The sequence below is a fragment of the Pseudorca crassidens genome, chromosome 4 (assembly GCF_039906515.1).
Source record: "Pseudorca crassidens isolate mPseCra1 chromosome 4, mPseCra1.hap1, whole genome shotgun sequence".
Lineage (NCBI taxonomy): Eukaryota > Metazoa > Chordata > Mammalia > Artiodactyla > Delphinidae > Pseudorca > Pseudorca crassidens.
Genome location: NC_090299.1, coordinates 125,852,049 through 125,877,019, shown reverse-complemented (window position 1 = coordinate 125,877,019; position 24,971 = coordinate 125,852,049). Strand labels below are relative to the sequence as shown.

At 41.6% G+C, this 24,971-nt stretch overlaps 1 protein-coding gene across 17 annotated transcripts in view; it reads left to right on the top strand.

Moving 5' to 3' along the window:
- Positions 1 to 24,971, top strand: part of DCLK2 (doublecortin like kinase 2) — a 277,228-nt gene that overhangs the window by 98,782 nt on the left and 153,475 nt on the right. For 10 of the 17 annotated variants that reach the window (XR_010943136.1, XM_067736710.1, XM_067736709.1 and 7 more), the window contains exon 1: positions 21,204 to 22,554. The exons of 1 other annotated variant lie outside the window; for it this stretch is intronic. Coding sequence is in view for 14 of the 16 variants with exons in the window: in XM_067736710.1 (XP_067592811.1) it covers positions 22,134 to 22,554 (421 nt within the window). In the remaining 2 variants the exon portion in view is untranslated. Of the gene's footprint in view, positions 1 to 21,198; positions 22,555 to 24,971 lie in introns of those variants that run through there. 6 more of the 17 variants (XR_010943138.1, XM_067736714.1, XM_067736711.1 and 3 more) reach the window with 3 other exon arrangements.

Here is a 24,971-nt window from a genome sequence, read left to right as displayed (position 1 = left end):
CGGCTCACACGGCCCAGCCGCTCCACAGCTTGCGGGACCCTCCCGGAACCGGGGCACGAACCGTGTTCCCTGCATCGGCAGGCGGACTCTCAACCACTGCGCCACCAGGGAAGCCCTATCATAGGATTTTGAGAACCAACTGCTACATTTTCAGGGATTTTGCAAGCCAGTTGTTAAACACGGTCATTATGAAAAATTAAACAGATATCTGTATAGTAGTGCTGGCCACTACTGCACATGTGTTATTTGGTACCTCATGGATGGTTTGAAATTGGCCATGACGGCAGCATTTACACCATGGAGACTGGCAAATGCTACAAATCAGGGTTGGTTATTTTTGTCATGCTGATTGTCTAGACTTAAGAAAGTGGTAGAGAATATGTTAATGTTATTAAACTTGAAATGTGTCCAATCTGTTGTCCTTACATTGTAAGTGGAATTAAAAACTGAGGCAATATTTTGCCAGTATTTGAAAACTTAGCAAAAAATGTGCTCTTCTCACTGACAAATGAGGGAAGATCTTACATTATCACTCTTTTGTCTTAAGCATTAATGTAAATGAAAATATTAATCAATGTTCATGTTAGACCCACACTTAAAGTGCCAGTTGCTAAACATTTACCAGCACAATACTTTGTGTGCCTGTAAAACTAGAGTTCATGATTGTAAAGAAAGCAACAGATAAACTAAAATTATGGGTGAAATACTAATTTTATTTTATTTATTTTTAAATTTTATTGGAGTATAGTTGATTAACAATTTTGTGTTAGTTTCAGGTGTATAGCTAAGTGATTCAGTTATACATATACATGTATCTGTTCTTTTTCAGATTCTTTTCCCATATAAGTTATTACAGAATATTGAGTAGAGTTCCCTGTGCTACACAGTACGTCCCTGTTGGTTATCTATTTTATATATAGTAGTGTGTGTATGTTTATACCAAGCTCCTAATTTATCCCTCCCCACCACATTTCCCCTTTGGTAATCCTAAATTCAAAATCTGTGAGTCTGTTTCTGTTTTGTAAATAAGTTCATTTATATCATTTTAAAAAAATTAAATTCCACATATGAGTGATATCATATCATATGTGTCTTTCCCTTTCTGACTTACTTCACTTAGTATGATAATCTCTAGGTCCATTCATGTTGCTGCAAATGGCATTATTTCATTCTCTTTTATGGCCAAGTGATATTCCATTGTATATATGTACCACATACTAATTTTAAATATTTCCATTTGTAATGATTTTAATATAGAATAATAATTATTTTAAAAGTGAAATAATATAACAAACAAACCTTCCTAGAAATTTTAACATTTTCCAGAAGTAACATTATGGCACAAACACAATGAATTATTTCTCTCTTGACTTTCTTTCCTTCCACAAGTATTGAGCCCCTACCATTAGCAAGGCACTGTTTTATCCCTGATCTTATAAAGCTTATAAATCTTGTGTGGAGTCAGAAATAAAACAAATAATTGTAAAAACAAATATTTAAATGTCAATTTTGTTAAATATGTAAAAGGAGAAGACTAGGAAACCTAGACTAGTAGGATAGGGAGGGCATCTTTTAGGAAACGAACTTTAAGCTGATATTACAAGTAAGAATAGGAGTTAGCTCAACAAAGAGGGTAGAGAAGAGCATCCCAAGCAGAGGGAACAGCATAAGCAAAGGCCCTGAGGGAGGACAAAGCTTAACCTAAGGACACGTCAGTGTAGTGTGGAGTGGCCAAGGCATATGGGGCTGGGTCTGAGTGCCAAGGCTGGAACCACATTGTACAGGGCTTTACAGACTATGGTAAGGGGTCTGACTGTTCTTCTAAGAGTAGTGAGAAGCCATCACTGAATCTTAAAATTGTTTGGCGAGTAGATGCAATGGAAATTAAGAATCAAGGTAGCTCCACTGGGTTCCAAGTGAGAATTATCTGCAACATAGAAAGTGGTATAATCAAATCCTTTTTCCTTTTGCTTTACATCATACTTCATGATAATTGGGATCACGTAGAGGAAGACCCAAAGGTCTTGGTCCCATCAGATCTGGGAAATCTAAGGGAAATAATATCATTAGAATGCCTTAATTTGGCCTCCCTATGTTTAGTTCAGATTGGAACCTGGTCTTTTGAGATTCAGATATAAGTATTTCAAGCCACCCAACCCACATGGTCCAATCCCTTTCCAAGATTATTGCAGATTCTCAGGGACTTCAGTTTGCCTGGTTCCTGGGGCACATGAAGTTATTCCAGGCACATCTGGAATCTTGTTCTTTTCCTACTCAATGCTAGAATCAGCCTTACCTAGCTTCCTTCCTTCCTTCGTTCCTCCTTCCTCCCTCCCTTCTCCCCCTTTCCTCTCCTCCTCTGCCTCCTTTTCTTTTTCTGATTGTTTTCCTCTCTCTCTCTTTTGTTCTCTCGTTGTCACTCTTGCTCTCCTAAAATGAATTCATCCTGATACCTCCAGTACTAACCCAACATTCCAGGGTTCCTTCTTGTTTCTCCCTTTTCCTGTTTGTAACCCCCTTTTCTTACAATGAAAAACCTGACTCCCCTTATCCTCAATATACTGACCTACTTGCTCATGCCAAGAATACACAATTTTTTTTTCAGAATTGCTAAACCATACCACTGAGAAAACACATCATCTGTATTTTGTTAAATAAAGACACTGCAGTTCAGAATGGTTAAGTGATTTGCTTGAGAGACTAGGAAATGGCAGAGCCAAGATTATCCTTCTGTTCTTCTGACTCCTTCTTCTGTGTCCTTCCCACCATTTCTGTTTTTTCAAGACATGAAACAAAATAATGACTCTAAATATTTTATCTCTACTTATAATTCGTCAGCCCCACATGTTCAAATAGTACTCAAGGTGTCAGAAACATTACGGAGTAAGGATGTTGACAGTTTCGACTGGAGTTTTTTGAGTAAGTTCTATACTTTTCATGAGGCAAACAAATTCAGAAGCCACTTCAAAAATGACATGATTTTTACCTTGTATTTTCTGAAAAATTAGCCAATGAGATCAGTGAATTAATTCTAATTAGATGGAAACAGATTATCGTGAGCTTATTTTGACTCCCGTGAGTTTTTTCTCCACCCTCACACCCTAGAGAAGTGAGCTAAGCAGAAAGGTAAAAATTAGCCCACTTCCTTAGATGGGTGGGGTATTTGTTTGCTAGAGAATCACAGGGTTAAGATTCTAACATTTGATGAAATACTGCCATTTACAGCAACATGGATAGACTTAGAGATTATCATACTAAGTGAAGTAAGTCAGACAGAGAAAGATAAATATCATATGTTATCACTTATTTGTGGAATCTAAAATCTGATACAAATGAACTTATTTACAAAACAGAAATAGACTCACAGACACAGAGAACAGACTTGTGGTTACCAAAGGGGAAAGGGGGGATAAATTAGGAGGTTGGGATTAGCAGATACAGTCCACTATATATAAAACAGATAAACAACAAAGACTTACCATATAGCACAGGGAACTATATTCAATATCCTGTATAAGCTATACATAATACCTTTCATAAGCTATAATGAAAAAGAATATATATATGTATAACTGAATCACTTGGCTGTACACCAGAATCTAACACAATGTTGTAAATCAAATATACTTCAGTTTAAAAAAATGATTCTAACATTTGAGATCGTGTATAAAATTTTTATATAATTTAAGGCAATCACATTGTGTTGCCAGTTTGTACACTCAAGTCACCTTTGTAGGGCTACTAGAAAGGACATCGATGCCAGAGTCCATGTTTCACTAGGCAGGTTTAGGCCTCAGAGTATAAATAGGTTAACTGAAAATAGAAGCAGTTTTTTTTTTTTCCCTTGAGCAAGAATACCTAGGTAAGAAGCATTGTAATTAGAATGTATACAGTAATTACAGATGTACTCCTGTATATCAAATGTGTTATACTCCTCAAAATCTATTATTTCATGGTCTTTGAAGCAACCATTATGATATCATGATGGTGAAGCTGTAATTAGAAGCTAAGTCGTACCAACACATTTTTGCAAAACAAAGTGAAAAATATTACCCTTTTCTTCTTCAGGGGAAAGAATAAGAAGATTTTACCCATAACGCTAAAAATTAAGAAGTGTTAAGAGTAAATAGGAAAGGCAACTCTATCTCACTCTGTGGGCCCCTGGAGGGCAGTTCTGCAGACTTCCTCTTCCTGGGACAGCCTGAAGCCACCAGGAAAAAGATGCAACAGAGTATGAGATAAACAGGAGGAGTTAATGAGCCGCCACTGATTACTACTTTGAAAGAATGCCACTATCCTTGAGGCCTTATTTGTAAAAAGGATTTTTAAGTGGATTCTCAAGGAATACAGCTTTTGCCCAAAAAACCTGTAGAAAAAACCAAAATACTATGGTCTGCTGTGGGTGGTGGGATGTGATGAGGCTGGTGGAATATTATCTCCTCCAAGGACATTGGGGCATGGGCTGGGGCTCCAAGGGCCAGTCCCTCGCTGGCTCCGCCCATCTTTGGGTGCCACTTTGCCTCCACTGCAATATCTTACCATAGCAGGTGCTCAGTGAATCATGCACAAATATCTCACATGAATGACACACTGCACGAACCAATGAGATGAAGGTTAGGGAGTGACTCAAGAGTCTGGTGGGGCGGGGAGAGCACAGATTACTGGGTTCATTCTTAAGTTGGAGAAGTCAGGGGAGGACCTGTGTTTTGTATCCAGAAACGTAATCTTCACAACTACCTGGTGACCATCCTTTTCCCCATTCGGCACATAGGGAATTGAAGCTTAGAGAAGTCTGATATTGCCCAAGGCACGTGGCTAGGATGGGATCCCTTTACTCATTATACTCCAAATGCTCACTCCACATCATGCTGGGAAGCTATGTTAGTTGAAGAAAAAATATTTTGTGTCTTTGGAATAATATTGGTGTCTGGCCAGTGGCAATCAGGTGATCATCAGCAGGTACAGAAACACTCCTCTCACCAAAGAATGAAAACGTTGTATTTTTCCTGGACTGGGCTGGCAGAAGAACTGTATAGCTGATGATTCACGCCCTGTATGTGAATGCAAATGGGCATGTTAGGCCCAGGATGTGCACACCCCCAGGTTTGCTCGGGTCTGCCTGCTTGCTCCATGAAGAGCCCCAGCCACTGTCACTCATTTCCAAACTCCCAGAGCCCTTCCAGAACCCCCACGAAGGAGGGCCGGGCGTGGACACAACCTCTATTACAGCCATGATGGCAGGACCTATGGCAGCCCTGGTACCCAGGCCTAATCTGCCTGGCTCCACAGGCAAAGTACGGTACCCCCAGCTGTGTAATCTGCCTTCCCAGTGGGGCTGTGTAATTTGGCTAGTATGGGTTAGAGGAGGCAAACTAATCTATGCAAGGGAAATGTATGATAAGGGTCTGGTTTTTGCCAGTCACTGTTTTAGAACCTGGGGAATCCATGGTGAACCAGTTCTCAAGAAGCTCGTATTCTCTTGGGGAACCTCAGGTTATCTGACTTGGGGCCAGTGCTTTTAACCTCAACAGCACATTGCCAATTCCAGTGACCCACCTGATACATGTATGTTCTTTTTTTTAAATTATTTTTATTTTATATTGGAGTCGAGTTGATTCACAATGTTGTATTGGTTTCAGGTGTACAGCAAAGTGATTCAGTTATACATACACATATAGCTATTCTCTTCCAAATTCTCTTCCCACTTAGGTTATTACAGAATACTGAGCAGAGTTCCCTGTGCTATACAGTAGGTCCTTGTTGGTTATCTATTTTATTTTTTATTTTTATTTTTTTGGCCACACCATGCGGCACGGGGGATCTTAGTTCCCCAACCAGGGATCGAACCTGCATCCCCTGCATTGGAAGTGCGGAGTCTTAACCACTGGACCGCCAGCTTCCCTAATTATCTATTTTAAATATAGCAATGTGTATGTGTATATATATATATATATATATATATATATATATATATATATGTCAGTCCCAGACTCCCAATTTATCCCTTCCCCCACCTTCTCCCTTTGGTAACCATAAGTTTGTTTTCTAAGTCTGTGAGTCTGTTTCTGTTTTGAAAATAAGTTCATTTGTTTCATTTTTTTTAGATTCCACATATAAGCGATATCATATGATATTTGTCTCTCTCTGTCTGACTTACTTCTGTATGTTGTAATTCTCACTGCAGTATTTGGTAAGAAATGAGAAACTAAATATATAGGGATCTGTTATAACAAAAACATCCCCAAATGCTGAATCTCCAAGAGTCCTACTATTATCCCTAAATAACATTGGAGGGTGTGTTGGGCGTGACTCAATGCAGGAAACAGAAACCACTCTTCACATTTTAAACAGAAAAGGACTTAACACATGGAATTAGGTGCTAATAAAATGCTTGGCAGAGCTTGCTCTCTAGAAATGAAATGTAGAACCACTCCTTAGAACCAACTCACTGGGAAGCTATTCCTCTGAGGCTACTATTTGAACAATTGAGCTCAAGAACATATGGTCATAACTGAAGTGGAGAAATGAGGAAGTGGGAATGAAGAAGTTGAACGTGGCATTCAGCTTCCTCTCCACAGCAACACCTGTGAATACATAGAGACCTGGATAATGGACACGGTAACACCACTAGCAGAAAACTTCATATTTTATGACCTTGTTTGCCAATGGAATAAGGCAAAAGTCAAGAAAATGGCTTCCACTTCTGCCTCCCAAATCTCATGCAAGTGCACCAAATTGGAAGAAACTACCACGGGAAATGAAATTTTCAGCATTCCAAACTCTGCAGTATAGAAAAACATACTAGAAGGATGATCAAATAAAAGTTGAATTAGCAAGTCCACAATGCCCGACACACAGAAGGAAAGACTGAGTTTACCATGTTGAATGATCACTATAGAATTACCAGTTAAGTCACATCTCCAACCTAGTGCCTAGTATAACGTCCTACACATATTAGATGCTCAATGAAAAGTTTGATAAATAAAAGAATGAATCAATGAATAAATGCATTGTGGATGTCACAAAAACAAACTTTAATGGTTTTTTTCTTTTTTAAAAAATTATTCCTAAATGAGGTAGTGATGGTTGTTTTGTTCAAATACAAACTGAAATATTCTTGACTGTCTCATTTCCCTTTTGTGTCTATCTAAGCAGCTTTTACAAAGCTCAGGAAGTAAAATAAGTTTTAAAAAATAGAAGAAATCTAGATTTTTTTTCTCCTTCCTTTTTTTGGACAATGAATTTCCCTTTCAAACTTTTGTGGTTATTATTGCTAAATGTTTCCTCCAAGGAGAAGTCTTCCTATTTTGTTTATTTTTAGAAACTTAAGGTTGCATACAGAGAAGGCTTTTGAAAACTGGAATCTCAAAAGGGAACTTCTAGGCAATGGCTCTTTATCTAGACCAGGATAGCAGCAACTCTGAGTAGATTATAAGAATATAGCCCTGCAGTGGGTCAACCTCTGATCCTCTTTGTTCCACATTAAACAGCATTTTTCAAGACTACTTTTCATTCTCTTTCCCTGTAGCATATCAACAACCAAATCCACTTAACCCTAACAAAAAGTCATCCAGATGTTTCCTTGCTTAAATTGGAACTAATTAGGATTGGCACTAAGTTGTACAAAGTATTATCATAGAATGCTGGAACCAAAAGGAATTTTAAGTCATACCGTGCTACTGTCTTGTTTGTAGGTGAACCTCTTGTTTGTAGGTGAGCAAACTGACATAGAGTGAGGTTGAATATATTCAGCCTCTATTCCTTACTTTGGAAACATTCTCTCACGTATATTTGTTCATCCAGTAAATATTTAGTGTATATGGCACACAGAGCACTATGCAAGGACTTGTATGGAGATGCTGGGATGATTCCAGGCACGTACCCCAAGACTACAAGCCAATAAGCCACACACAGATCCAACCACATAGGACTGAATGCATGAAAATAATATACATGTTCATGACTGCTCATTCCTTACCTGGGCTTCCCCCACAAGACCCTACCTCTCCCTCTCTTCATGTCAAAATCCTGTGCATTCTTCAAAGCTCAATTCAATTGTTAGTTACTGCTATGGTCTGAATGTTTGTGTTCCCTCCAAATTCATATGTTGAAATCCTAATGCCCAGTGTGATAGTATTAGGAGGTGGGACCTTTAGGAGGTGCTTAGGTCATGAGGGTGGAGCCCTCATGAATAGGATTAATGCCCTTAAAAAGAGACCCTACAGAGCTCCCTAGCCCTTTCTCACATGTGAGGATACAATGAGAATTCTGCATCCTGGAAGAGAGACCTCAGCTGACCATGCTGGCACCCTGATCTCAGACTTCCAGTCTCCAGAACTGTGAGCAATACATTTCTGTTGTTTATAAGCTACCCAGTCTGTGGTTTTCTGTTAAAGCAGCCCAAACAGACTAAGACAGCTACCAAATTAAGATTTTCTCAAACCGTGCAATCACAATTGATGACTACCTTTTAAGAATTTCCAAAGGATTTCTTTTGTTTTTCTGTTATGGCATGTATCAGGTTGTCATCTGGTGGGGCAGATATTTTGTAGATGGATACATATCTATTTTTAATGTGGTTCCAGCACTGTGGTAGACTAAGATAACAAGGAATCCCAGTAGCTATAAACCCTTAGGAACACTGGATAAAAAATAACAACAACAAAAAGTCTTTACAGTTAATTTTTATCTGAAAGAAATGGAGTCCTCAAGTATATACATAGGGAATTGAAAGCCAGAGTGATAAATATAAGAATTGAGACTGTGGCAACTTGGGGAAGCTGATGGAAACAGTGGCATTGATTTGGTAAGACCAGGGTTTTAATGCCCATCAGGAACAAAAGCCGTCTTCGGCCCACCTGAAGGGGAGTAGGAACAGAGATGCCTACATAAGGCCAGGACTCTCCAAAGCTACAATCCCAGCCAAAGAAGACCAAAAATCTCAGCCAACCATATCAAGAAATGACAGTTAACTCTGTGTAGGAAAAAACACGACTTCTGTGAAAAATAAAAATTCCAAACCTATTGCTTTCATTGGTGTGTAATCTGAATTTACTTTACCTGATCCTGCAGGAAACCTCAAGCCTAGAAATTATCCTGGACGACTGTTGCCTCCAGTACACCAGGAGGATGTTAATATTAAACTCTGCTACCCATGCAGCATGGAATGAGCACAGACAAAAATGAGCCTCACTGCAGGGGAGCTCATAATAGAAATTCACATAGAATGCAAAAAAAAGAATCAGGGATATAAACAGAAGATTTTTTAATCTCAAAATTTGGTATATAGAAAAACAATCTGAAAGAGACCATAACCTAAGTATGTGTTTTAAATTTTGAAAATCTAAAAGACATCGAAAAAACAAACAAATGGCAATTCACTATAAAAGAAAAGCCAAAAATTTTGAACAAATTCGAACATCTGAAGCCAAGTCCCTTTAAAACCGAGTTCCCTTGCAGAGTTAATGATTTATCTCTCTATCCAAATTTTATTGCCTTTTTTGTCCCATCTGACCTCACTCCTGTGCTAAATGAACACTAATCCACCAGAATCAGATGACTGAGATTTTTGTTATTGATAATATTGTTAATATTCTAAAATTGTTGATGTCACCATTAAACGTACAAGCTCAGGTGGTTTCTCCAGGGCAAGATGAGCTAACAGATCTCTGAACCATAGACCACCTGGCCAAAAAAAATCGTAAACCAGAGACATCCTGACTCCCAAAACTATGATTAAGATATGTCACAAGACGATGATTAACCCCAGCTTCTTTGTTCTTCCCCCTTAAAAATACCCCCTAACTTAAGGACCAAGTTGGAGTGGATCTGAGGCTTGTCTCCCACTCCCTTGCCTGGCGCCCTGCAATAAATCCTTTCTTTGTTGCAAACTCCCACTGTCAGAGTCTGGCTTTCTGAGCTGCAGGCACACGAATCTTTGCTCGGTTACACATCTAGAAATGAATAGTCATTTAAATTTACCACGGGACAAATGGGTTAAGCAGCAGATTAGAGCCAGCTGAAGAAGGAATTAGTAAACTTGAAGATACATTTGAACAAATTTTCCTCACTGTAGGACAGTTAAAGAAATAGAAAATATGAAAAGGCATGGAGAAAAAAATTTGAAGGTCCAACTTACATCTAACAGGAATTCTAGAATGAGGGAATAGACAGGATATGGGAGATAAAATATTTGGAGAGATAATGGCTGGTTGATAAAAATCAGTTGATAAAAGATATATTTTCCTCTTTTGCTAGATAACTGACTGCTTTGGGGCATAAACTAATTATTCATATTTATATTCTTAGAGCATTGTAAGAATTCATTAAATATAGATTGAATTAGTATAATGGAAGTGTACAAATATCAATAAAGGACAAATATTAAAAATAAGATGTGAGGGACTTCCCTGGTGGTGCAGTGGTTAAGAATCCGCCTGCCAATGCAGGGGACACGGGTTCGAGCCCTGGTCTGGGAAGATCTCACGGCCATGGAGCAACTAAGCCCGTGTGCCACAACTACTGAAGCCAGCACACTTAGAGCCCATGCTCTGCAACAAGAGAAGCTTAGAGCTCGTGCTCTGCAACAAGAGAAGACCCACTCACCGCAACTAGAGAAAAGCCCGTGCGCAGCAATGAAGACCCAATGCAGCCAAAAATAATAAATAAATAAATAAATAATTAAAAAAAAAAAAAGATGTGAGAGGTATTACTAGAGAAATACAAAGAACGTGCTACTGGTGAAGAATTTATAGCAAGAAATTGCTTACAGCTGGGATTATTAGAGAAGAATTCACGGAAGAGGGAAAGGAGTACCATTTGGCAGGTGGGGGGAGGGGTTGGCCATTCCAAACAAACGGGATGATCTAACAAAGGCAGAGAGTGGGAAAAGGCAAAAAGCATTCAAGAAAAAGCAAGTGGTCCATTTTGGTTAAGTTGTATATCTAAGGACTAGTTGTGGGAGATCAAAGAAACAGAGCCAGATGATGTAGGCCTTGAATGTCAGACTGAATATTCTGGACTAGTCGAGAAAGAAAAAGCACCTCAAGTAACTCATTGCTGGAAGTGTTTCAACAGTGGGGTGACAAGATCAGAACTGTTGTTTAAGAAGATTGATCCAACCAACAATTACACCCAATATGAACTAAAGGGAAGACATAGGAGTCAGGAAAAACAATTGATTTGTGTGTCACAAAGGACTCTTGATAGTGACAGAAAATGCAACTCAACCTGGCTTGAGCAAATAAGAGTTTTATTAGATCATGTAACCAAAATGTCCAGGGTAGATCTGGTCAGGTATGTCTTTACCCAGTGTTCTATAATAAAGAATTTGACCAGCCTTTGTCCTTGGCTCCTGGGAAGTAACCTCTAAATCCTTGGAACTTCCTGAGTAATGGAGTATTTTTATCATTCATGGGGAACCCTGATAGTTTACGCTAATGAGGTGACTCACGTTGGGCCCCTTAGTTTATGCTAAGAAGACGGCTCATAGGGGGTCTGGCCACACCAAAAATCAAGGGTTGGGGAATTGAGCCATGTGATATCAGCCCGATCTCCCCAGAGGGGAGGGGGACTGGAGGCTGAGTTTAATCATATGGCTAATGATTCAATCAATCATACCCACATAGTGAAATCTCAGTAAACATGCAAGATAACGAAGCTTGAGTAAGCATCCCTGGTTAACAGTATTCTGTGCATATTGTTACATGTTGATGCCTCCTGACCCTGTGGGGAGAGGATAGAGAAGATTTGCATTTGAGACCCTCCCAGACCTCGCCCTCTCTTCTTTTTTTTTTTTTTTTTTTTTTGCGATACGCGGGCCTCTCACTGCTGTGGCCTCTGCCGTTGCGGAGCACAGGCTCCGGACACACAGGCTCAGCGGCCATGGCTCACGGACCCAGCCGCTCCGCGGCATGTGGGATCTTCCTGGACCGGGGCACGAACCCGTGTCCCCTGCATCGGCAGGCGGACTCTCAACCACTGCACCACCAGGGAAGCCCCTCCCTCTCTTCTTTTGGCTGGACCCAGTTTGTATTCTTTCTGCTGTAATAAAACTGTCACGATAAGTGTAGTGTTTTCCTGAGTTCTATGACTCGTTCTAGTGAATCATGAAAACTGAGGAGGTAGCGTGTCCCCAGTAGCCAGTTACTCAGAGTGGGTGGCCTGGGAACCCCTGAGCTTGCTGCTGCTGATGGAATCGAGGGCAGCTTTACGAAGGACTATGCTCTTAACCTGTGAAGTTTGACTGAATTCTGGGCAGTTAGTGTCAGAAGTCATGGTATCCAGCAATGCAAAGACCCTGAGGTGGGATCATGCTTGGCATGCTCCAGGAACAGCAGAGGGGCCCAGGTGGCTAAAGCAAGCGGTGGTTAGAGGGATATATATGAGCCTGACTGATAGCCAGGGCCAGATGGTTCTCAGCTCTTAGAATCACTGGGGACTTTTCAAAAGAAACCAATGTCCAGGGTATACCCCAGGTCGATTAAATCAGCTTCACTTGGGGGTGGGCACAGGCATCTGTAGTTCTATAACTTCTTCAGGTGATGTAGGTCCTGATGTAGGCCCTTGATGGCCATAATGTAAGGACATTAGATATTGTTCTGAGTGTAAGGGGAAGCTATGATGCCTACTGAACAGAGTGACATAATCTGTCTTAAAGTCTTAAAAGACTCACTCTGGCTGCTGTGTGAAGAATACTCTACAGTGGGACAATATAAGAGTTTTATTAGATCATGTAACCAAAATGTCCAGGGTATTACTAGAGAAATACAAAGAACGTGCTACTGGTGAAGAATTTATAACAATGAATGAAGATGAAGATGGCTTAGAATAGGATACTTCTGTATGTGGCAGAGAGAAATGATTCTATCTGGGGTATATTTTGAAGGAAAGTATTTTGCTTATGAATTAGATGTGGGGTATGGAGAAAGAAAGAAGTCAGGGATGAGTGCATGATTTGTTTTTTGTTTTTGTCTTGTTTTTGCTCTAAGCAACAGAGTAAAAGGTAATGCTAATCACTAAGGCCAAGAGAATGTGGTCAGCTTGCCAGGACTGAATCACATGCCCATCCCTGGAGCAAGGGTGAAGTCAGTCTTGCCTAAAACACATATACCGAGAGTATAAGAGAATATTTTACCAGAGTAAAAATCAGGGCATGACACTGGGGGCAGGGGGAAGAGACAATGGGTGAGCCGAGAACAAAATAGCTCGTTAGAGGTCTGTTGATTGTACTCTAGAGGACACACTGAGAGTAAAATAAACTTCAAGAAAAAAATTAGCTCTTCCTCTTTCCCTTCCCAAACAATTCAGTCCTAAAGCCATTAGTTGGGGCCAAGGGGGTAGTCATGGTGGACCAGAGCAGGGTGTTTGACCCCAAGCAAGGCTAGGAAGGCATTTAGGTAAGGAGGGAGCAGTGGCAGCCAGGCATCGTAGGTGGGGTGAGAAAGTCAACACATAGGAGGATTGGCCTGTGGGAAGTATCAGAGCCTGAGCAGGGTGAGGAGGGTCTGCACAGGAGGACCACCCAGTGTGTAGCATCCAAGTCCGAGTAGGATAAGGAAAGCACCCATGCAGGAGGTGGCCCAGTACAGGGGTGAGGAGGACTTCTGTGGGGAAGTGGGCTGTGGTGTGACTGATGGTTTTCAAGATACATGTATGTGTATACATACATTTCCTAGCTCCGTCCACTGAGAAGCCCAGGAAGAGCTGAAACTCAGTGGCAATGAGCACACCTATTACCCAGTCTTGGCTCCTAAATATCATTATTTATCACAGGAAGGAAAATGACTGATTCCAGGGCTAGGGCAGAGAAAGCACCACATGAGTCCAGAACATATAACCAAAGGTAAGGAAGTGCCAGAAAATTATGGGGACAGCAAAAGGGCATAGAAGTCAGCTTGAATGCATTGGCCAAACTGGGGATGATTTAAGCATTAAAATAAATAATGATAGTAATTGACTAAAATAGGACACCGTGAGTCCAAAATGGTAAAATAAATGAATAGATTGAAAGTTTGAGGAATAATAAGATATTTACGTAAGTTACAAGGTGTCTTTTGACAAAATACTTATTAATTACAAAGGAAAAAAGAGTAAACTTAAGCCTGGCAGGTACCACTTAAATCAGGTGATCAAAGGGAACATCCTCAGTGATGAGACAAATTGAAATTGACCCCCCCATATGATACAATAAGAGCACAGCATCACTTTTCTGATATTCATGCCAAAGATGCATAACTTAAATCTAATCCTGAGGAAGAATCAGACAAACCCAACTGAAGGACTCTTCAAAATAACTGGCTGGGGGACTTCCCTGGCGGTCCAGTGGTTAAGACTGTGCGCTCCAAATGCAGGGAGCACGGGTTCTATCTCTGGTAGGGGAACTAAGATCCCGCATGCCATATGGCGCGGCCAAAAACACTGGCTGGTAATCGTCAGAAGTGTCAAGGTCATGGAGGCCTAGAAAAGACTAAGGAACTGTTCTAGGCAAAGGAGACTAAAGAGACAACATAGAGAAGCACATGGTGTGGTTCTGAACTGAATCCTTTTGCTTAAAAGGACATTATTAGGGCATCTGAAAAATTTGAATGGGTTCCAAAGATTAGGTGGTAGCAATTTACCAGTCTTAACTTCCTGACTGTGATACCTGCATCGTGCTGTGTAGGAGAATGTTTTTATTTGTAAAAAATACACAGTAAATTATCTAGGGATGATGAGACATCATGTTGGCAACTTGTTCTCAAATAATTCAGAAAAAAATGCTTTGTACTGAACTTGCATTTTTTTCTGTCAGTTTGAGGTTGTTAAAAATTATTTTTAAAAAACAGAAAACTTGGGGTAAAGATTGTTTAGGTCTATCAGATAGAATGATAACTAAGAGAGGAAAAAATAATTTCAGAGCTGGCTAAGATCATTTAGTCTGTGATCCAATACAGACCTTTTAAAGTCATTCATTTGCTCCAAATAATTATTAGTAACTCTTTAAGGCTTTCTTCAATTATTATAACAGATTTTTCTGATATTGAATGTGGATAAATTTCTTTAAAAGTATTTTTAATTAATATATGTACTTTTTTTTTTAATAAATTTATTTATTTATTTTTGGCCGTGTTGGGTCTTCGTTTCTGTGTGAGGGCTTTCTCTAGTTGCGGCAAGCGGGGGCCACTCTTCATCGTGGTGCACGGGCCTCTCCCATTGCGGAGCACAGGCTCCAGATGCGCAGGCTCAGTAGTTGTGGCTCATGGGCCCAGTTGCTCCGCAGCATGTGGGACCTTCCCAGACCAGGGCTCAAACCCGTGTCCCCTGCACTGGCAGGCAGATTCTCAACCACTGCACCACCAGGGAAGCCCAATGTACATTTTTTTTAGACATAATGTTATTGCACACTTAATAGACTACAGTATAGTGTAAACATAAATCTTATATGCACTGGGAAACCAAAAAATTTGTGTGACTCACTTTATTGTGATATTTGCTTTATTTCAGTGGTCTGGAATTGAACTGGAAATACCTCTGAGGTATGCCTGTATTATTGTAATAATAGTAATAAATAGTAATTAATTGTAATACTGAAAGAAATGTAATTTTATATTGTTACCAAGCTATTAAAAATGAACATATCAGTTATATTAAGATATACATTTACATTACATTACATACATTTACATTAAGATATATTCTATCAGGTAATCACATGCATATACCTCTTCACCTTAAATGTTTTATATGTACATTATATATATGCATATATAAAACATACATATATACACAGACAAACAAGTGCACAAACACAGACACACATGCATAGATAACAAATCTTTTGTATGAACAGTAGATTATGATCAATAGCAGTTATTTCAGATAGGACTCTGGGAAGTATCAAGGAAAAGCTATTTTTTTTTAACTAAATGCATAGCCAAATGAGTACAGATTTACTAAAAGGGACTGACCAAGTCTGCATAGTATCATTATTCCTGTATATAAGATAAATAAATTGTTTCAACATTTGAATATTTCAAATATGTGTATGAGGTATAAAACATTTGTCCTAAAATAACCAGCTAATTTGCATTATAAACCTACTGTAGGTATAAAGATCATTAATTTTTAATTATAAATTTCTAAAGAGACCTCCCTGTGATTAATGAATTTTGAAAGCTTGATAAGAACATCTTCTAGAGTTAGCATACCCTGGAGTCAATTTCTATCTCTGCTGCTTAATCTTTCCTATTTCCTCGTCTATAATCTGTTTCTTTAACTAGGTCATAACTACTTATCAATCATTATAAAAGCTTTATTATCCTTTAAGTACTCATGACCATCATTATTTTAAGCTAATATATAGAATGACAGGAACACAGTTTGCCATATTCAGTATTTATATAAACATGAAAGATGCTACGGAGAGGAGGAAACCACTAAAATCATGATTGATTTTAAGATAAATATAATAATTCTTTTTGAATTTTAAATGAATCAAAAAAGTCTACATTCAAAGAGTAAATTTTATATTGGGTTTGAGAAATCTGATTTTACACAGACAAAATGAGAGTACTATAGTAATTTTCCATGGTTTCCACTTTTGATATTATTAAATATCAAATAATTAAATAACTGTTGAAAATCACTGGCTATGTCTCCATTCCCTTATCTGGAAAGTAGGGATACTACTACCTGCCTAGATTTTCTTCTTAAGGAGATTTAAAGGGAAAAAAGTTCAAATTTCTAAAAAGAAATTTACTTCATAAATTTAATGCTTCTATTATTTTCATTTTAACAGTTATTGCAGCTGAACTAGTAAATGACAAAATAACTGAGTATAATTTTGAATGCATAGAATCAACATGAAAAGTGGAAGTCTTTGACTACATACTTTGTGGAAGTGAAATGGACCAACAGAACTATCAGTAGAGCTATTAAACCACAGTTTTCTCATAGAAAAAAAGTGTTTGTGTGCTATATACATTTAAAGCATGCATATCTGAATTTTTCTTCCATTCACGATATTTTCATTAAAAAATTAAACTTGAGGGCTTCCCTGGTGGCGCAGTGGTTGGGAGTCTGCCTGCCGATGCGGGGGACGCCGGTTCATGCCCCGGTCTGGGAAGATCCCACATGCCGCGGAGCGGCTGGGCCTGTGACCCACGGCCGCTGAGCCTGTGTGTCTGGAGCCTGTGCTCCGCAATGGGAGAGGCCCGTGTACTGCAAAAAAAAAAAAAAAAAAAATTAAACTTGAAATTTTTGAAAGCCTTAATCAATTTTCTGAACCTGAAAATGTAGTTTTAATCATTCCCTCATATACATTTGCAAAGTCATTATATTTGTAAAGTGCCTCAAGAATCATGGCTGTAAAGGACAGCAAAGCTCCCAAGGTGAAACAAAAGATGAGAGAACAGTTCGTCTGAATCTTTTTCCAGTCTGGGTGCAGATTAGGGGTAAGTAGGGGTAGAGAGTCTCTTTCCGAACCTCCTGGCTTTATACTCTTTCCCGTTAAAGTGCGACAGAAAATACTAGAATTTATAACCATTAAAGATTATGAAATAAAAAATAATGCTAAGTTTCAAAAATTCAAGTTCATAGTCACTGGGCCCTTTCACGGAAAATAGTTGTTTCATCACTTTTGCTTCTGGGAGAAACACTTGGCACGCAGTGAACAGAAATGAAAACATGAGACAGCAGAAAGTCTCAGCACGGTGCCGTCTAAAATGTTTGTAAGCACCCTTTATGTAATAAGTAATGGAGTAGCTGGAAAACTGCCTCTAAAAGCAGAAGGTTCTGGCCAAAAGTGAAGACTAGCCAATGCATTTGAGAAGTGAAGTAGCGTGAAGCAAAACCAGGAGATGTTCAACGCAAGTTTCTTAGGTAAAGCTCCATAAGGAAGTATGGAGTAGATAAATCTCATTTAAACAAATTATGCCAAATAAAAATTGTGATGGTATTTCTTAATCAAGGTGGAGATGGGGGAGTGAGGGGGCTGGGGGAGGAAGTTACCACTTGGCTAAAGGCAGCCATAAAATTGTAAAATTGTATTGCTAATCTGTGAAATCTGAAGAGAAGTATAGAGAACAAAGAACAATTAATTACCTTTCCTTCAAGCCTGGTTGAATGTTTCTGCCCCAAGTGGTTTTTAGAAGATCCCTCTTGGATAGCATCAAGAAAGTTTTCACGTGCACTAGATACTTTGCGATTTAAAATTATTATATATCAAGAGCAGAAAGGAGTCCTTTCTAATCCTGCAAACAAAAAAAAAAAAATGGAGAAGAGATTTTGGATTGAAATTCTTGGATTCTCTGTAGCATAGAGATGAAGCCATTTTTAAAGTTCTCTGCACGACAGGTTTTATTCAGATAATTGTTAGACTAAGAGGGGTTAGGAAAGGGTATAGAGAATTCACAACCAACAGGAGCAATGGTCAAGGCAGGCCATGGTAAGTAAGATGGTAAAGAGGTAGAGCCAGCCTCTCCTAATAAAGCCCCTAAAATCATGACCTGGCAGACAGAGTAGGCAACCACCAAGGAGAAATAGATCATCTCTGGAAGGATGAATGATTAGCAAATCAGATAGTGTTTCTTCTTTTTTTTCTTTTTTTGGCCGCACCATACAGTGCGGCATGTGGGATCTTAGTTCCCCGGCCAGGGATCGAACCTGTGCCCCTTGCAGTGGAAACACAGAGTCTTAACCGCTGGAGCACCAGGGAAGTCCCAGGTAGTGTTTCTTGGTTAGAGAAGAAAGGGAGCATCTCAGCAAAGGACATGCCAGTTGAAATACCTTACTCTGCACATTCTGCAACCCCGTGAAAGGGGAGAATTTGTTTTAGCTCTATAAACCTTAAATCATGAAGTAACAACCCAAATTAATACCTGCCTACCTAGAACCCTCAAATTTTGTTGGCATTAGAATTGTAATGCTGAAACTAATTTTTTTCTGCCCTAATTATCTTCAAATTTTGGCCAGCTGGGTCTTGATATATACCATATTCATTAAGCAACTATGTTATGAAAGGTGATTGCATCTTAATTCTTATATGAAGGTCAGAGATAAAGTTCTTCAAACAAATTAATGCAAAGAGCAGGAACAAAATGATTTTTAAAATTAGGTAACAGCTTTGGAAATACTTTCTCTTCTCCCCCAGCCCCACTTGAAAAGCAGTAATCTTTGTTAACTTAGGGATATAATGTTTGGGAATCATGCTAAAATACTGGCATATTATATCATTGTATTCACTGTTTAAGAAGGGTGAAATCTTTTATCAGGAATCTTTGAGTGAGAAAATGTGTTTATGTCCTAAAGCTTGTTTGATTGAACCTGTGCTACCAGCCTACAAGGTGACCTCAATGAGCTTCTGGTAGTCATCCTTGTATAGTCAGGTCCCACATTAAACAGGGCCAACCTGTGTAAGGTTACATAGGCTATTGCAGGAATGACAGTGTATGACTTCCAAGCCTACATCATAAAAGACATTTGGTTTCCACCATGTTCTCTCTGGGAGCTTGCTCTGGAGGAAGCCAGCTGACATGTTGTGATAACACTCAAGCGACCCTACAGAGAGGTGCTCATGGCCAGGAACCTAGGCCTCCTACCAATCATCTTAGATCTTCCAGCACCAGCCAAACCTTCAGATGACTGCAGCCCCAATCAATGTCTTGATTACAGTCTCATGAGACAGCAAGGGAAGCTGTTCCTAGCTTCCTGACCCACAGAAACTGCTGAGATAATACATGTTTATTGTCCTGAATCACTAGGTGTGGGATAATTTGTTACTACAGCAATAGATTACAAAGTGGGCTTTTTTTCAAGAAAGAGTAAGAGCAAAACAAATGAACACACCCATTTTAAGCCATTTACAAAGTTGAAAGGCTCTGCAGTTACTAGTACTTAATGAAGCCTTATCTCAAGAAATTTGCCATTTAGTTCCTTGTTTCTCAAAGTGTTGTACCAAGACCAGCTGTATTGGCATTACCTGGGAGCTTATTAGAAATACAGAATCTCAAATTCCACCCTAGACCTACTGAATCAGAATCTACATTTTATGAGACTTCCCCTACTACATGTAAGTATACATCAGAGTTTGAGAAGCAGCACTGATCTGTTTGAATACTCATGTTACAGCCTATAGTTGGAAACGCTGGCTGTGCATTAGAAGCACTTCCAAAAACTACTGTTGGAGAAGTCCATCCCCAGAAGTTCTGATTTAATTGGTCTGTGTTAAGGTCTATTATGGCCATGGACCTAATTATATTGCACAGTTTTTCCCCTGGAAAACTATGTTGAAGCCTCAGATCAGCCCTGAATTCCCAGCATGTTCCAGTCCTGGTTCTAGAAGTCAGGTATGCCCAGGTGTATCCCTGAGACTGCCCTGGGGGAACTATGGTGCACTAATCAGGAATCTTCTGGGGCACTGCATGCCAGGGCAGCTTCACAGCTGCTGAAGAACTACTGCATATATCTCTGCCTTCTCTTATTCATACTCTTCCAGGACTTAGTTAATTCCAAGAAAAGCATCCATGTTCTTACCTTACAGGTCGGTTTGGATTTGCTGTCTAGGGCCACTCAGAGAACAGGTGGTGAATAACCTAAGGTTTCAGGGTAACTTGGACCAAACTTCTTTAAGTTTCATCTTTCCCTAATGGTAAAAGGGAAGTAACTAATATTTCTCACAAGCCTTTGGGGAATATGCTTTTACTGTTGACCAGGCACTACTAAATTAAGACTTCGAGTATGATGGGTGCTTACAAAGGTTAGACCTATTACTTAATGAGAAGCTCAAACTGACAACAATAAACATCACTTGAATGTAAGGGGGGTGGGGTGCAGGGATTTTCTGTTTACGAATGCATCCCCAGAGACGGAGACAATGCCTGGCACATTGCATGCTTTAATAAATATTTGTTAATTAAGTAAATTCCTCAAAAAACAATAACTTCCGATCATACACATTCAAAGTTACTGAACGAACCATGTTAGCGAATCTGCAACGGAAATTGTTTTATCAAAGGATTTTTAAATAAAGCTCCAGATTTCCTTTTAAAAAATAAATAGTGTGCCCCAATTCAATGCCATGTTTCAGGTTCCTGCCCTAGTTTAGCCTCGGCTCCTCATTTGGAGGCTGGCTAAGGGATGTGATCCCTGCCCTTGAATCTCCTTCCTTTGTAGTTTTTTTGACCTGCGCGGTTCCGTTTCCCAGGCGGAGGAGCGCGCGCCGCGGCTGCGCCCATCAGCGCGCGGAGCGGGGTTGGGGCTGTCAGGCGGGCGGGGCCGCCTAGGACCCTGGAGGGGCCGATCTTCTCGCGCTGTAGAGCCTCCTCTCCCACCTCTCTCCCTCCGGGGTTTGGCATCACTCGGGGAGCAAGAAGCCCCCTCCAGCCCTGACAGCGGGCTGGGCAGGCGGTGCGGTCGGGCCCGGGGGCGGATGCTCGCGGGTGGGCCGGGCCGGCCGGCTGCGGGGGAGGCGGGCTGCGTTATTTCCCGCTAGGGCCAGACTCCGGGAGGGACTGGCCTGCACCGTGCTCTCGGCCCCAGCCAGCGCGCGCCGCCCCTCGGGCAGTGCCTGGAGGCGAGCGAGGCGGCGGCGCGGCATTCCGGGCCTCGGGCCGGGCGCGTGAGCGGGCCGGGGCCGGGGCCGGAGCCGGGCCGACGCCCCAGCGGCGCCTCTCCCACGCTCGCGGCCCCTCCCCCTCCCTTCCTTCCTTCCCCTCGGATCTCCCGGGAGCGGCGGGCGGACGCGAGCCGCGGCGGGCGCCCGAGCTTTGTGCGCGCCCGCGGGTCCGGGGCGAGCTTCGGGCGGCCCAACTTGGCGGCGGCCGGCGGGCTCCCGGGAGGGAGTTGTGAGGCGTGGCCGGGTGGAGGAGGCGCCTGGGGGGGCGTGGGGCTCCCGGCGAGCGGGAGGGACAGAGCGAGGCGCGCCGGACAATGAGCTGGGCAGCTCGGCGCTGCGGCCACTTTTAGGGGGGCGCGGGCCGGCCGGCGCCTCCGCGGCTCCACCTGCGAGGAGAGGGCGGGATGCCAAAGCTGGGTGTCCCGGCGCTCTGAGGCTGCTCGCAGTTAGACGTCCCTGAGCCGGTGCTCGCCTTGACCCTGGGCTACCTGCAGGCTTTGGCTGGGACGTGTTTCGTGGGGGCTCCCCTGGAGCAGCCGTGATGGCCAGCACCAGGAGTATCGAGCTGGAACACTTTGAGGAACGGGACAAAAGGCCGCGGCCGGGGTCGCGGAGAGGGGCGCCCAGCTCCTCGGGGGGCAGCAGCAGCTCCGGCCCCAAGGGGAACGGGCTCATCCCCAGCCCGGCGCACAGTGCCCACTGCAGCTTCTACCGTACGCGGACCCTGCAGGCCCTGAGCTCGGAGAAGAAGGCCAAGAAGGCGCGCTTCTACCGGAATGGGGACCGCTACTTCAAGGGCCTGGTGTTTGCCATCTCCAGCGACCGCTTCCGGTCCTTCGATGCGCTGCTTATGGAGCTCACCCGCTCCCTGTCGGACAACGTGAACCTGCCCCAGGGTGTCCGCACCATCTACACCATCGACGGCAGCCGGAAGGTCACCAGCCTGGACGAGCTGCTGGAAGGTAGGAGGGAAGGCCCGGCGCGGCAGGTGCGGCCCCGCGTGCCGACAGGTGCACGCGCTCTCCCGGCGCTGGGGGAGCCTGCGGGGGGTTTTCTAGGCGGCCGCAGGAGTTGTGCGGCTCTGTCTTCTTTTCCGCAGGCTCTATGGGTGGGGCGCCTCCACATATACTTTGACTGTCCTTCCCAAAAGATTTGCCTTAGAAAAGAAAGAAAGAAATCCTAAGGGGATTTGGTGACATCTCTTAAGATTGGCGGACTTGCTTTTGTTTTTTGCTTTTTTGAAGTGCAAAGTCTCACGTGAGGATCTGGGTAACCCTCTAGCTCATAAGCTGTCTGTTCAGCCCCCTGTGTGGAGCTCAGTGCCGGCACCTGTGTTTCAGTGTTCAGGACCCTGTTGCACCTGCTTTACTCAGAAGCCGTGGTTGTGAAACACTCTAGGTTGGCTTTCCTGGTTTGCCTTGCAGCAGAAGTTCCATGAGGTCAGGAGGGGCGATCCAAGACAGTCGTTCTCAACCTTGGTTGCATCTTGGATCACTGGGGACTTTAAGAAATATGGGTGTCTGGGTCCCATCCTCGGATACTTGGATGTAATTGGTTTGGCCTGTGGTCGGGGCATCTGGAGTTTTCAAAGCTCCTCAGGAGATTTGAATGTGCTGCAGAGATTGAGAACCGTTGTGCTAAAGGGTTTTCCACGTTTGGTTGATACTGAGGTGAATCAAGGTCAATCTCTCCTGCATCCTCCCCTACTGAAAGTAGCTAGTTAGGGTGACAAAGGCCATTGGAATCAGCAGTTGGGGCCCCTTATAAATTAGGCCTAGGGTGTCAACCGTGCTTGACTCGAAGGGACTGCTTGGCTGTATGTTGTGTCATCCTTGAATTCCTGCAGTATTTACTCTTCTTTCACTTCAGGGAGAGAAAGCATTACTAGTAGTTAAGAACCTATATCCAGACGTAAACACCACCCATAAAGATCAGACAGAACCCAAGTATGTGCTGACTGTGTGTTTATATACAGTCTGCTCTCATGCATCTTTCTTAATGCAAATGGCACATATTGCTATGGTAGTCATAGCAATGTTGGCTTGGCAGGGGAAGGAAACTGAACTTGAAGCCAACTATTTTTCTTATATTAGCACATCATGTTCTTATGTTCTGAAGACACTGTCCATTTTACACATGGAGAAGCTTAAGCAACATGCCTTGTCATACAGGACCTGCAGTATATGGCCTTTCATCTACAATTCACTTTTAATAAATTGATGTAGCCACACTGCGGAGTCCTGAAAGTGGTTGAGATTCTATTTAGTCACTGTTACCAAAAGTCTTCCCTGCCCTGGCTAGATGAGGACCCAGCCAAAACTAAGTTGTCGAGAGAGAGAGAGAGAGAGAGAGAGAGAGAGAGAGAGAGAGAGAGACAGACACACAGAGAGAGACACAGAGAGAGACACAAAGAGAGACAGAGAGACAGAGAGAGACTTCACAAATTCTCCTGCTCACTTGAGTGTTTTGGTTTTAAAGGCTTCCGGAGAAGGAGATGACAACCAGAGGAGTATAAATAAAATGAAGATACATTGTTAAAAGGGCTTTATTGCTTTATCCTGTTACATACTTAAAAGCTACATTTGCCTAGATATTTCAAAACTGAGTAATGAATTTTCTGATTGACCCAAAGCTAGATTAGTAGCCCTGTGGAAGAATCAAGGCAATGCCTCTTTTACTTAAACACTCATTACTCACATGCCCTTGGGATACTGTGCCTGGTGTGGTCTGAGGAGGGACAGTAGTTTTAATATCCTTCTCAGAAGTAATTTTAACAGTGTATTTGCTACATGAAATGAATGTACTCCAGAGGTGAACATGATCCTAGGGAAGATGGTCAAGGTGTCCATTATGCATATTAAGTGAGAGCACATATTGTACATTGAGTTTGTTATTGCCCAAGTGGTGCATTGTCCACTGAGTCTGATTCTCAAACTGTAGGTTCAACTATAAATTGAAGGTTGATAAATATCCTTTGAATCATTCATTCACTGATTGGTGGAGGAGGGGGAACCATAAGCATATGTAGAGTCCAAATTACACCACAATATGAAAAATAATGATAGAACACAAATATTTGCACCATGGAAATGTTTCCCTAGTATAGCCAATTGCCCACTTGTTTCAAAGATAATAAAATTACATTTTATTAAATATACTACAAATACTGCAAAAGAAGAAAATTTGAGCACTTCTTTTGTCATAGTGGCATTCTGTCTGACAATAGATCTTTGTCTAAGTCTTGAATTTCCCACAAAATGAGTGGAATACCCTGTTTCTAGGCGGTTTTTAAGAAAAGAACCATCAATGTTTACTATCAACTATTCAAGAATTTAAATAGTTTCAACTTTTAGTTAAAATTGTGTACTCGAATGTTCAG